At 37.6% G+C, this 15460-nt stretch overlaps 1 protein-coding gene across 2 annotated transcripts in view; it reads left to right on the top strand.

Annotated features, from left to right (window-relative positions):
• Positions 1-5562: 5562 nt before the first annotated feature.
• Positions 5563-15460, top strand: part of PLCD3 (phospholipase C delta 3) — a 70048-nt gene continuing 60150 nt past the window's right edge. For both annotated transcript variants that reach the window (XM_032235441.1, XM_032235442.1), the window contains exon 1: positions 5563-5792. In XM_032235441.1, coding sequence (XP_032091332.1) covers positions 5672-5792 — 121 coding nt within the window. In that variant the 5' untranslated portion in view covers positions 5563-5671. The remainder of the gene's footprint in view (positions 5793-15460) is intronic.

Here is a 15460-nt window from a genome sequence, read left to right on the forward strand (position 1 = left end):
GATGGTGCTCATGACAAAGGAGGTTGCCTACACTATACAAAGTTATATGAAATTGGAACATGGAATGTTAGAGACATGTCCCTGGATTAACTCAAAATTGTAATAATATCAGATGAAAAGGAGTTTCATTCTGCTTAAGCAACAAGTGGCTAAATATGTTCACAATGATAGCATAATATATATCCAAATTCAAAGCAAGCCACTCAATACCAACCTACTACAAATCTGCGCCCCAACTGTAGACTCAGATGATGATCATGAAATAGAACATTTTTATAATTAGTTTCAATGTGCTGTCAAGCAAATAACAAAGGATTTTTAAAATATATATTATGGGTGATTTCAATGCAAAGTTAAACCAAGGAGAAGTTACAAGAATAGTAGGAATGTTTGGGCTGGGCTAGGCAGTGGTGGGATTTAATTTTTTTTTACTGCCAGTTCTGTGGGCGTGGCATGACTTTGTGGGCATGGCTTTGTAGGCGTAGCACAGGAAGGATACTGCAAAATCCCCATTCCATCTCCATTCCTGAGGGAAGATTTCTGCAAATACCCCATTCCCACCCTACTAACTTGCTTTCCAGCTCTGTTCTCCTGTTCAAGGCAATGAAAGAAGATCAGCTGGGAGGCAGCAGGGGCAGATCCAGCCTATTTCTCCCAACTACTCAAAATTTCTGCTACCAGTTCTCCAGAACCTGTCAGAACTGGCTGAATGCCATCTCTGAGGCTAGGTGAACAGAATGAAACTGGTGATCGCCTAGTGCAACTGTCAGGAAAATCATCTCAGCATAATAAACACATGATTTATGCAACACAAGTGCGGTTTAAACACATGGACAGCACCAAATGGACAATATTGAAATCAGATAGATTATATTTTATGACAAGAACACTGGAAAGATTCAGTTAAGACACTTTCCTGGTGTTGGTTGTAGCGCAGTCCATCAGCTATTAGTGGCTAAATGAAGCTCAAACTGTGCAAAGTGAAAAAAGGTATTATCCCCCAAAATCCCATCCTCACATTTCCCACCGCTGCCACTGTTGCTTCTGTGCTGAGCTCTGGGCCATTTAGAGTTTGGACAGTTTGGTGGTAGGGGTGGCCAGGGAGTGGATGGGGAATACGTGGCTGTTAGGATCTTCTCGTTTTCACCTTCCCCAAGAGAAGCCATCACCTGCCACCTCTTCCTCACTGCCTTCCCTCCCACTACTGCCACCGCCGAATTCTCAGAATGCCAAACAGCCTGGAGCTCAGCATGGAAGCAATGGTGATGGCGGTGGTGAGGGATGTGAGAATAGAAAGCCACCAGCTGCCATCTCCTTATTAAGATGAGTGCCAGTTAACATCATCACTGCCCTGTGTCAAGAGATATGGACTAGGGCAGTGTTTCCCAACCTTAGCAACTTGAAGATGTCTGGACTTCAACTCCTGGCTGGGGAATTCTGGGAGTTGAAGTCCGGACATCTTCAAGTTGCCAAGGTTGAGAAACACTGGACTAGGGCATCAGGCCTGGAAAAGATATCTTTTATCCTATTAGTAAAGAAAGTCAATAGCAGAAACTTCTCCAATTATCACATGATTGTACTGATTTCTCATGCAAGCAAGAATATATTAAAAATTGTTAAACAGAGGCCACAGAATATCATCAATCAAGAATTACAGATGCATCAGCTGGCATTAGAAAGGAGTGCGGCGAGTAGATGGATTATGGAAAAAACTCATGAATATCAGAAGGATCTGAATATATGATTTACTGATTACAGAAAAGCTTTTGACTATGTAGAATACAATAGACTATGGATGGCTTTGCATGATGTTGGTGTCCCAACCCACTTGATCAGACTCATCCCATCATTGTACACAAAGCAGGAGGCAACAGTGAGAAGACTTAATGGTAACACAGATTTATTCAGAATCACACCTTTTGAGCACCTTTTTTTGCTCAATCTGTATGTTTAAGAAACAGGAATTAGATCTGGAACTGTCTAATGTGAGAGTGAAGATCCGGGGAAAAACCATAAATAATTTGAGGTATGCAGATGATATAACCTCTTCAAGACCCCTTTAACCTCTTTTTTTTTTTACTGTCTAAAAACAATTTTTTATGCAATCTAAACAATATTTTGCAAAAGACTCATGCATGTTAGATGCTATTGGAATGTTCCTTAGAAAGCAATAAAAATTTTCATAACTACTTCCACAGGCAAATAATTGAAATATAAATCTATTATTTCACATTAAGTGCAAATAAATAGTCAGAAAAATAAATAGGGGGTATGCTATTGTGGGAAATGCCACAACAGTGGTTAAAAAATGCATGGATGTTGAAGAAGTGTTGATTGGATACTGTTATGATAAAAAAAGTATACTGGGGTGACTTCTGATTTTAAATTGATATAATTTCTTCATATCCTGCAATGTAATATATTCATACTAATTAAATACAGAGGCAATATTAACAATACTGTATGGATTGTTGTCTCATTTCCTTCCCTATTGTGAAACACTTTGTTTATCCATTCAATAAGTTATTGTTTATTGTACAGATGTTCTGGCACATATTGTCATATTATGTTTCTTATTGTGGCAGTGGCATGACCTGTATAGTCAAAGAAAACAAAAAAAGCAAATGCTCTTTTGCTCTTTTCATTAATAATATATATATTATATTAGCTGTCTTATTTTGTGCCTCTCAATCTTTTCTGAAATCCAGTGTTGTGCATTTGGAATTGCATTTTATATATATATATATATGTCATTTCCCAAATGCCATCACTCTGCTTAAAAACTAATTCCCACAACACTGTCAATAATTTACTAAGATTGTATTAATATTATTCTTCTCTTTCTTCCTAATATCTATCTCTCCCCACTTATGACTATAACCATATTGCTTGTATCTTTCAATTTATATTGTTTTTATTTGTTTCCTAGTACAGTTTGATAGCTTATTAGTAACCTTGACTATCACTAAGTGTTGTATTTTTTTATTCTTGATAAATGTATTTTATTTTTCTTATGTACACTGAGAGCACATACACCAAAGACAAATTCCTTGTGTGTCCAATCACACTTGGCCAATAAAGAATTCTATTCTACTATTCTATTGTGTGAAGAAATAATGCAAAAATTGGTATATTCTTAAATACTGCTATGTTGGTATAGCTGTATATAGGTGCTCCAAAAATCAGGTCTTGTAGACAGTTTATTATATAAATTACATTAAATAAAAAAACTTTTTTAAACTCATTTGACTCATGATATTTGAACATTATTGAGTTCAATATCATTTTCACTGGAAAAAGAACAAGAAAACTTTTGATATACCCTACATATATTCATACATATATAACATTAGTTTCCAGTCAGATGAAGTCTTCTTCCATATTTGTTGACATAGAGTTTTTAATCCATAGATTGCTTCTTCTTGTGAAGCCTCAAAGTGGCATTTCATCTGTGCCTGCTTTCCTACATGACAGTTGATTTATTGCATTTTATATCTCTTTTTATAACTGGCTCTTTAGTACTATTTTTCTACAAATATTTCTATCATTGTATAATTCCGCTTGTAAAGGATTGTGAAATATTTTTCTTTTTTTAAGTGTAACTTTTATTGAAATCTTTAAAAAAGAAGATTAAAAACTAGTGCAAACTAATGTAAAGTAAGAAAGAAAAAAGAAAAAAAGAGAAAGCAAAAAGAGCCAGTTTGGTCTAGGGGTCAGGGCTAAACAGCAGGACACTGTGAGTTCAAATGCTATCTTAGCCATGAAAACCAACTGGGTAACTTTGGGCCAATCACTCTTTCTCAACCCAATTCACCTCACAGGGTTGTTTTTGTGAGGAAAAATAGTAGGAGAAAGAAGTGTTCTTTATCGCCTGGAGTTATTTGTAAAAATAATAAAGGCAGGATATATATGTTGAAGAAAAGAAAAAAAGGAAAAAAAAGGATTGACTTCCTATATTCTTCATAGCAGTTATGAGCACAATTATCCATTTTCTTATAACACTTCCCTCTCTTAGAACTCTTACATTATTTATTTTAGATAATTGTGTTTAATTTTTCTATGATTTTTTTCTGACCTTCGTAAAATATATTTTAACTTCTTATGTTATTATTTTCCTCTTTTTTGATATTATTGATTTAAATATTTGGTCTTGTGATTTTTTATTTGACACTGAAAACTGTGTTCATTGTCTGCATCCTTCTAAATGTCCAAAATTCTCATTCTTTGTTTTTCCATGACTATTATAATAAATCATTCTGAAAGCCAGCTAAACATGGGATACAACTGGGAGATAAATGCATTTGGCCTCAAGATGGAGCTGCTTCCCTGTATGGACAAAATCCATTTGTAAAATAGAGTGTGGCAAAGTACATGAATGAAAATCTTACCTTTGACTAGATGTATGCTGGATTCAGTGGAATTCAACATCTGTACTTGGAGTCAACCTTAAAAATGGAATCCCTCATGTGTTTGCCCTGTATTTGGATGGAAGTTGTAGAAGTTTGTACAAGTAAAAAACTCTGAAACCTCTTCTGATTATATTCATTTAGAGTGTGCTGGAAGAAATGGATTTTTATCCTTTTAAAAGGTGAAATAATGGATAGGACCTCTCTTCAAGTGACTCAGTTAGAGGGAAGTGTGCATGTGTTGGGTGGAGGGATATATAGCGCTTTCTGATTTGGGAGTCCTCATTTTTGCCCTGTATGGTGTTGCCAAGTGTGGCAGTTCTCTTGTCGTTTCTTCGTACCTGTGGTTGGATTCATGCTGCCTAGTAGTATATAAGCCATGATTTATTGTATTTTACATAGTCGCCCAACATATTGTATCACAAGTTAATTTTATTGGTTGCCTTCAGCCAATATTCCAAGACACAAAGTAAGCAACCTTGGTGCAATATTTTCCAAATTGGAAACCCATGCATCTTAAAGTTATAAAATTTGAAAAACACTGGTCTAATATGTAGCGGGAATCCAATCCTTGTTCTACCTGAGTCTTTTCGAATGTGTCACTCAAATAAGAAAAGTTTACTCCATGAACTATATTTTCTTTATTGTAAACAGTGCCATCTTTTTAAACCACAGCTCCCTTTCTTCCAGGCCTGTGCTATGCCCTTATTTTCCACATCAATGGAAGGGATATTGTTTTATGAAGAGGAAAGTTCGTTGAAGTGGAAACTGGGTAAGTAGGCCCCATCCTGAGTTTACAGTACTTCTGGAGTAATTCCCGGACCCCATTTTATAAATATAATACAAAAATTGCAAATGTTATAGTAGGGTGCAAATCAACCAGAAATTGTTTATTTTTTTTCTTCTTCCCCGAAGTTGCCCTCCAAGCTCCTCGAAATTCGAGAGGGCTATTCCTTGAGATGATGTCGGGGCGCGCACCATCTATCTTCCCAGCTGCTAAAGAAGGCTATGAATCGGGGAGCGGATCTCCAGGCAGACAGCCGAAGGTCGGGAAAGAGTTAAACCTCTGGCCTCAGCTGTAATTTGAGAATTCCTGACAAGCTCTGCTTCTCCAATCTGCGCGCGGCAGCGGCGAGTCACAAAGGAGGCTGGACAAGCAGAATTTCAATCTAGAGGATAGGGCTGCCCTGCAAGTGGGGCTACAAGACGATAAAAGGGCTTCCTCAGCCCCAAACCGGAGGATAGGGGAGCCAGTAAGCTCAGCCATGTTTTGCGGAAAATGGAAAAAGTCCCGCTTGGAAAGTTATCACCACCACCAGCAGCTTTCTGCCCATCATCATGGAGGAACTACGAAATCCTCGGGGCACCGCGCGTTCAAAAAATTGGGTAAGTGAAGTGCCTGGCGAGCCGGGTAGCCCCCGAGCGAGGAAAAGGCGTGCCGCGCCTTACGAGACCTTTCCTAGTTATTTTACTGGATTCAGATGCAGCGCTGATTAAAGTTAGGGCTTAGCTCTGGCATCTTTTCATCTTTGTCGGAGTTCAGTCTTGGAGCAAAGTATGTCAGCCTAGAATACAAGAGAACCTCTGAGCAGCTGCAGAGTGCATTTCCTCGTCAGCCAAGTAACTCCCGAGTTTGAGCAGATTAAGGGTTGATCCATTTATGATGTAAAAGATATTTTGTTTTTCTCTTGAACTGTTTACAGTTTTTTAAAACTTAAACCGTATGTCTAATTGAATAACTTATTCCTATACAAATCCTTATATTTAGCATATGACATACTAATTTCCATTTTTTTTGAGACTCCAGGAAAATATGGGAATCAGAAGGAATTGACACTGAGAACAGCTGGATGACTTGATCTGTTTTTTCTGGTTTTGAAACTTGTAATTAAAGAAGTGTAAGAACTTGATCTTGTGTCAAAAGATAGAAAACATATTTTAAGAACCATGAGCAATCTTTTCTCACTTAGTAGGGTGACAAGAGTAAAAAGAATAGTTATTTTGTATTATCAACTGAGTAAAAAAAATATAGATCATTTTTAAATTTAACAATGAAACTATGTAAAAGGTGAGACTAAATTAATTCATTAAAATTGAGCTAAACCCCTTTAAACTATAAGATAATGAATCTGTTCAAAACATATGCATAAACATATCTCTGATATTTATATTTCTTAACTTGCTTTGTTATTTCAGTTTTGTATCCATCCAATATGTACTGAATATGATTAAGTTTTTATGCCTTCTTTCTTGCAGTGATCCTTCAAAGACATATATAGTAGACTGTTCCTGGACAGAGGTTTTATTTGCAGATTTATTATCTTTATTCAGGAAATATTGAGATATTTCTCTCAAATAGGTTAGGCAGGGAAATATTTAAATTTCCTAAGAAAATACATTAACCTGCATCAGGTTGTTTTTATTATAAGAAGGCGGAGTCATTTAAAACTAATAGCTGTCAAAGGTCCACTCTGAAAACTAATTGCTGTTTCAGGACTTTAGCCTTAAAGTATGGAAAACAATTAATAGTGGAGTGTTCTTTTTTGAGGTGCATAATCTCAGCAACCATGTATATTCTAATTGTAATGCTATAATTTATTGGACACTAAATTATGTAATATTTATTCTAGGAAATAATCAGAGTACATAGAACTCTGATTGCAAATTTCCTTTCAGTAATTTGTAGTTGATGTAGGAGTTGTAATTTTCAGAAAATATTTGTGTATAAAAATATTGTAAAAAATATTAAGCTATGAAAGTACTGCTTTATAATTTGCAGTGAAAGGTTTTTTGTCTCCTAATAGCTCTCCTTAACATAAGCGTACATTAACAATAAACATTGTAATTCCAAGTTAAGTACATACTGTATATAACTTACAGGGATAAAGAACTAATTTCTATGGGCAGATATTTCGTGCCAGACATTCTGAAAACTGATTAAACTCTTTCAAGGTGCTTTTTCAAGAGACAGCTGAATTTTCTGGATTTTCTTTGAAGATGTTTCACTTCTCATCCAAGCTTTAGCTCTGAGCTGAAGACTTTTCTTGGATGAGAAGTGAAACATCTTCAAAGAAAATCCAGAAAATCCAGCTGTCTCTTGAAAAAGCACCTTTGGGAGAAGTTTTGTGTAATTCCAGGATGGCTCTTTAAAGTTGTAATAATAATAAGACCTGCAGATTCCAAATTTTCATTTGTTCTATAATGTAGCTATATTGAGATGGGTACCACTCCCTTGAGTCTATTGATATAGACATATTCATGCTAAACAATACACTAAGCCAAAAAGAAGGTTGGCAGTATGTGATTCAGAGGTGATAGTCAGCAGGTTCTGACCAGTTCTGGAGAACCGGTAGCAGAGGTTTTGAGTAGTTCAGAGAACCGAACTACTGACTGGCCCCGCCCCCATTTGTTCACTGCCTCCTGAGTCCCAGCTGATCAAGAGGAATTGGGGAGTTTGCAGTATCCTTCCCCTGAAGTGGGGTGGGAATGGAGATTTTACAGTATCCTTCCCCTGCCACACTCACCAAGTCATGCTCAACAAACCACACCATACCATCAAGCCACAGCCACAGAACCAGTAGTAAAAATTTTTGAATCCCCCAATGAAGTCATTCTCTAGAAATCAAAGTAGCAGGTTGTGGGAACTAGGTCATCATATAAATCATAATGAGGTTTACTTATTTCATCAGAATACCTTACATAATTATGGAATTGTGTTTTAGTAACCACTATTTAGCATGCTGAATGAACTTAGGCAAGGTCTTTATGTTACCATCTTGCTTTATTATGTGGGATAGTTCTGGAGAAAATTGGATTTAAGGAAATATATGTATATGTATATGTATATGTATATGTATATGTGTGTATGTATGTATGTATGTATGTGTATATACACACACACACACAAACATATACATGTTATATTTTATATATATATAATATATATATATATATATATATATATATATATATATATATATATATATATATATATATATATATATATATATGTTTTTTTTTATTTGTGTTTTTATAAAAAAACCCACAAATATAACAAAGGCAACAGTAAAAATATTGGGTTTCTGTTGTGATGGACTCTTGTGACGAGCCGAAGGACAGATGATGGAAGCAGTTAGCTTCCTCCCATAATTGGGGCTTACCAGGGGTTGTAAAAAATCATATATATATATATATATATATATATATATATATATATATATATATATATATATATATATATATATATATATATATATATATATATATATATATATATATATCTTATAAACATGTTGAATGGAGCCGGCAGGAATCTTTTGTTAAATTTAAATGCTGAGAATGTTTGGAGATCTTATTAAATAAATTAGCTTGATAAACTTTAACGTGTGACCATAGATGGTGACAAGCTAATGCAATGAGAAGCACTGATGAGAGATCAGCTGAGAGTGACCTAGTCGTCATAAGGCAGGCAGTGTAAGAATAAGTTGTGTAAGTTCAATTCCACATAAGGGAGGCTGGGTAGAAGAGCGTTTAAGGAAGACTTGGGGGAGGGTAATTTTTACTTTTTTACCTGGTGGAATTTTATATCTCAACAAATTGCTTCCAGGTAGATCAGGGGTCCTCAAACTTTTTAAACACGGTCCCTCAGACTGTTGTGGAGTCGGACCAGCTGGGTAGGTGTGGCTAGATCATCATGTGGTTGGATAGAGTGGCTAGATCATCATGTGACTGGGTAGGTGTGGCTAGATCATCATGTGACTGGGTAGAGTGGCTAGATCATCATGTGATTGGGTACGCATGGCTAGGTCATCATGTGACTGGGTGGGCATGGCCAATTTAGCCAACACCCCCTTCAGGGCTTGTGCCAGGGTGGCCAGGTCAATCATGCTGGTGGCGCCGAAGATGGAGAGTTTATTGCAGGCTGTGACAGCTGGGCCTCCAATCGCGCAGCTTCCCTTCATGCCATTGCCATTGCCTTGTCACTGCTCCAGCCCAGGGCCAAAGCAAGCCCTTCTGCTTGAAGCTCAATCTGGGGATGTAGGGCCAGTGGGAGGCAGCGCTTTGTTGCTTCTCTTCCTCCTGGCGGACAGAGCGCCTGTAAGCCACAGCCAAGGCTGATTGTTCGGGGTTGCAGCAGAATGAGCAACTGAAGCTTGTCTCTTTTGCTGGCGCACATGCCTTCCCTGGCAAGCCAGGATACAGTCTGAGCCTCCTTGGTTGGAGTGCCTCCCTGGGAATTGCTGCCTGGCCCAGGTGTTTGGAAAAACAGGACACTGCGGAAAGGGGAAGGGGAAAGGAGGAGGTGGAGGAGGAGCATTACCTGAAGGCTAGCTGGCAGATAAAAGCTGCAAGGCTCTGCTATAGTTCTTTCAGACAAGTTGTCCCTCTGGTGTCTCCCCAAACTGACCCGGAAGTGGCACGTCATCTTGCACGCATCTTTGGCCTCCTCTTGCTGGGCCGCCAGCTTCTTGATGCGAGCAGAGGCTGCTAGTTGAAGTGTGGGGAACAGCAGTGCTGGGCTCCCAATGCTGTGAGTGCCAAGGCATAGCTAGAATTGGAAGAAAAGGCTGCCTGGCTGTGGCAAAAAGAACCGGAGCAATGCCCAGCAGCTTGGATGAGAAGGTGCGAGCGAGGAGATAGCTGCTCTCGCCTTATTCCAATTGGCAGGGCAATTTGGTTGTGGCAACTTCATGGTCCAGCAAGGGCTAGATCAATTGCTTTGGTGGGTGGTATCCGGCCCATGGTCAGTAGTTTGAAGACCTGAGATAGAGGAAGAAGATGCCTATTTTTATGAATGGCAGCACCTTTCTGCATCCATCCCCCTACTTCAGTGATTTTCAATCTCATCAACTTTAAATTGGGTGGACTTTCAACTCCCAAAATTCTCCAGCCAGTATGCGGAAATCCATGGTAGGGAAATTGGAGTTTACCCATCTTAAAGTTGCTGAGATTGAGAAACATTGCTCTATTCACTATGGTGGGACTGAGCAACATTTGAATCGGGCTGTACATTTCCCACAGTCAGAGAATAACATGATTGTGAGCTGTGTGGTTACAACATAGAGGAGAGATGGAGAGTCTTCTCCAAATTGGTAAATAAATGGTCAGTTATAGAAGGCAAGAAGAAAAATTAGGTGTAAGGCGAAGGGATGGAACATTGTTTATATTTGTAGAGGTGTTTTTGGATTATAGTTTCTTCAAGTTATCTGCGTTCTTATGAACTTGATCTAAGGGATTCATTCTAGTCTCTTGGATAAACCTTTACTTCCAAGTTGGGGTTTCAGCAACATTTTTACATTTGCCACCCTTGTATTAGGGAATCTTCTACTCCTGCTATTTAATATGTCCTTTGTAAAGGGAAGGAGAGAAATATTAATTTACATCCAAACTACATCACATTGAAAAAATCCTAGGATGAAGCTTCCTCGTTATATTGCAAGGGCTTTGTTGAGGCTAAAAGCAGTATGAATGCACAACTTGTGTTCTCATTCAATGATTTTCTTTTTAAAAAATTCTATATACCAGTATTTTTTGAAGTATAAGATGCACCCTTTTCCCTCAAAAAAGGCTGAAAATCTGGGTGCATCGTACACACTGAATACAGTATTTTTTTTTCCTCCTGAAACCCACCACTTCACTAAAATGGCCGTGCATAGCCTGTAGAAGGCTTTCAGAGAGCTTTTGGGGGCTGGGGAAGGCAGAAATGAGTGAAAAATGGGCCGTTTTTCTGCTCAATTTTGCCCCGCGCCAGACCCCAGGAGTACTCTGTAAACCTCCTAAAGGCTATGCTTGCCATTTTTGACCTATTTTTGCGAAAAACGGGCTGTTTTTTGCTCATTTGGGGAGAGGGACCACCCCAGGAGCACTCTGCAAGCCCCCTAAAGGCTATTCATGCCTTTTTTGGAACCAAAACGGGCCAGTTTTCACAAAAAGTATGGAGGTTTGCAGAGTGCAAAAACCTTTTTTAAAAATTTGCCTCTTCAAAACCTTGGTGCGTATTATACTCCGGTGCGTCTTATACTCTGAAAAATATGGTACTTACATGCCATTGTCTTAAAGTAAAAGTAAAGTTTTTTTCCATTGGAACTTTTTTTAGAATTTTAAAAATCCAGTCTTTATTATTATTGTCGTCTGAAGGTGACAAATATGTCTAATAATCCTTCCTCCTTCTATTCCCCCCCCCCCAAGAACAACTCTGTGAAATGACTTCAGCTGAGGGAGAATGAGTAGCCCAAAATCATCCAACCAGTGTTTATGCCTAATGCAGACTAGAACTCAAGAGTCTTCTGATTTCTAATTGGTGCCTATACCAAAGTGCTTGGTGACTTATTCTCTGTAAGGAACTGGTTTGTCATTGCCTATTTCTGGGAGGCTTGCACATTCTGACTTTAACCTTCTCTCTCTGTCTTACATCCAACAATAAACCAGGGCTAAACTCTTATTGAATTTCAAGACTAGTCAAGCTTTGTCAAATGTAGCTCCTTACTTCACTGTTAAAAAGAACGACAAAGTTATAACCTGTAACTTAAAGTGTTTCTCTATGCACAAGAGAATTTGTGTGCAGATTTCCTAATAGCATGAGTGCAAAATGTGAAGCCTAGGGTTTTGCCAACCTACTTGCCAAATGTGTTCTTGTTATGTCATCTCCTGATGTGCTGCGCAAAATCTGTGTGACCCTTGAACAAATGGAAGTTTTGCACCCTTCTCTTACATGACTTGAAATCAATAGAAAGATGGGATATTAAAGGATGCGTAGCCATTGTGACATGGACTACTCCCTACCTTAAATAAAGGCAAGGGATGGAATGGTGAATTTGCATCCTGCACATTGCAATGCAAACAATGTGTTGCACATTGTATGTGCATTTTCAAATACTCCTCTTTTCCACAAGTCTTCATATGAGATCATATGAAGATTTTCTCTTTAATATAAAAAACAATTATACAATGGTTATGCTTCACTCTAAGAAATTTTAGTAGCCTGATTTGCAACTCTGCAAATAGAAGCAGTGGCTGTCAGACTTTTATAGAAACATACAAAACTCAAAATCTTTCTAGTCCAGTGTTTTTCAAACTTAGATAAATTATCCAAGATTGTGCAAGAATAGTTATTTTGTAGCTACTAAAGACACACAAATCCATTACTCAATCAAAACAGGTGCATTTAAATTGATTTTACATGTTTTAACTACATTGGGTAAAAAGGAGTTTCTGATAAAGGGTTTTGGGTTAAGGAGGAAAAAATTTGAGAGGCTCCTGTCCTTTTGTTTCCAAATATAACCAATGTATTCAAAATATAAAACATTTTGAATGCAAAACATTTAATGCTGATCTGATCTTGTCAAGCTGGAGGCAGATCACTTAAACTTGACACAGGACCATTAGAAGATCTGAACACTTTTGGTATGGTCAGAAGCCATTAAAACCCTATAATAAAGGTCAGACCAATATGTATTGCTCAGATTACAACTGGTTTGAAAGTGAAACTTTTTGCACGCTGCTACTGTGAGAAAACCTATAAACTGTGAGAAAACCTATGAACAGAATTTAAAGGCAGAACAGAGTTCTGGATAAACACGAAGAAACACAGAAAAACTCTCATGGATCACTAACAGTACAATTTTATGACTCTTTACATAAGTAAAACCCTTTTGTATAGGTACTAAATAGTAGCTGATAACTACAGGCAAAGACTTGCATGAATAAAAAGCATCCAGGTCTTTTGTTTAAAACAAGAAATCAATCTTTCCTAAAGAATCTTTATTTGCAAGGAGCAGTTGAGGTTTCTTATAGAAATTTGTAGCTGAGGGATTGGACAATACGATTCTACTTGAAAACATTTTTTTCACTAAAAATAGTGCTTTTTGAACAGAGAAAAATTGTCCTTTAAAAAGCTGTACAAATGTTCTTGGTCTAATGCCTCTTTGGTTTATAATAAGTCATGTGTATATAATAAATTCAGTGCACAATTATTGTGTATTTAGTATGCATAGTTAGCCAAGAAGATTGTCCAATTCTAATATGAATACTAGGAATGTGTCCAGATATCAAATACTTATCGGTAATGCTACCAATAAAAAATCCTATATCTGTCAATTTTTTTTGTTTTGGGAAAAGTGAAAACATGAAAAAAAAAACTTGAGGGAAAATAGGGGTGGGCTGCAGATGAAAAATGACACCATCAGGCCTTCTAATGAAATTAGAAGGGATTCAAATGATAGCATAACCAGTTTCTCCAAGATTCAAAGCGCTGCTTGCAAATGAATTTACGTTGTACTTATGTTAGACAAGAAATTTTATTTCAGTCTTGATTAAAGTTCAAGGAATTTGTAGAGTAAGATATGTTTATTAAAAGTGTAAGTAGTATAGCATAGTTACAGAAGCAATGAATAATTATGGGTTTTAAGATAGATTTGAGAAGAGTTAACCCTCTTTCAAAGTTTAAAACAACTTGGTCTTCCAAGTGCACAATAATAAAATGTTTATAGTCAGCAAGCAGCAAATGCTCCACTGTATAGTGCTGATGGAAATTATAGTCCAAACTGATAGATGGTGAAAACTCCCTTCAGAAAAAGATTTGCTGTTTGTATGCTAACCTTTAAAGTACAGTAAAGATGTTTGGATTAACCCAGCCACCTGCTACATAGGAGAAAGATAATCCCTACGCACACTTTTACCTATCTAAATTGGGAACTTTTTGAATTTCATTCCCTCTGTGGGAAAAAGATCCCCCGGTGTATCACTCTCAACAAAATTCTGCTGGGATGCAATCTATACCATCTAATAACAAAATTGAGCACCAGCAGCCTTGTTAGACTAAATGGGGAATCCCTTTTTCTTTTTCCACTATGCTACAACTGAGGCTGGACACAGAAGTTATTTAAAAGATCTTCATTTCCCAGGACAAGCAATTTTTTAAAATTTAGCTATTGTTCTTAAAAAGAGAAAAGAAAGAAAGAAAGAAAGAAAGAAAGAAAGAAAGAAAGAAAGAAAGAAAGAAAGAGCGAGCAGGGAAAAGAAAGATAGATTGTATATATGCTTCATATTGTCTATATGCTAGAATGTAGCATTACATCCTCCACGTCTCCATTATCTGCATTTATAGATTTTCAAAATGTTTCCCCGAATAATTTGCATCTATTGTGTTTTCTGAGTTGTTCTTTTTTTTTTTGCTATGACCCCTAGTTTATGCAGGGAATACCTTCTATGGTAATATTTGTTTGCACTGGGTCAGCAAACATTAAATGTCATCCAAACATTTAAAAAATTTCCATGATGCCAGTTAGATCTAAAAGTTTCATGCTATTAGTTGAAGTATCCATGGAGTACCAAGGTAGGCCCGGTGTGTATTTGGAAACTTCTGCTGATACACCAAGGAATTAAAAGGCTATTGCTGCCAGTATGGACAAGCCTGAACTTGTTTTATCTGTTATTGTAGCAATCCTTGTTTTAGGTCTACAACTATACAGCTATGTATGTTGTTGTCTCAAGACTTGAAATATTAGTCTCCATGGAGCTGCACAAAGCTGAATTCCATGCTGCCTCATATCAACATTGTCTTAGGAAATGCACTTAATGGACAGGTAGAAAGTGCATTATGCAGGTAGCCTTCGACTTACAACAGTTTATTTAGTGACTGTTCAAAGTTACAATGGCACTAAAAAGTGACTTATGAACATTTTTCATACTTACTTTTGCAGTATGCTCATGGTCACATGCTCAAAGTTCGGATGCTTGGCAACTAACTCATTTATGATGGTTGAAGCAAAGTCAATGGGGAAGTCAGGTTCAATTAACAACTGTGGCAAGAAAGGTCATACTACAGTGGTGGGTTCTGGGTTCTGGTCGTACTTGCCTGCAACGCTTCTGCAAGCCTGCATGGTGCTCCAGCTGCTTGGCGGAGTGTTGTGCAGGAGCCATATGCGCCATGCACGTGAGCAGAAGCGGCAAAGGCTTAAAGCACAGGTAAGGAGCTCGGGCGGGCAGATGGGCCCTCCGGAGCACCGTACTGGAACGGTACCCGGTGCTCCGGGCAGGATCCGGTATACCCGTAC

This window comes from Thamnophis elegans, chromosome Z (genome assembly GCF_009769535.1).
Source record: "Thamnophis elegans isolate rThaEle1 chromosome Z, rThaEle1.pri, whole genome shotgun sequence".
Lineage (NCBI taxonomy): Eukaryota > Metazoa > Chordata > Lepidosauria > Squamata > Colubridae > Thamnophis > Thamnophis elegans.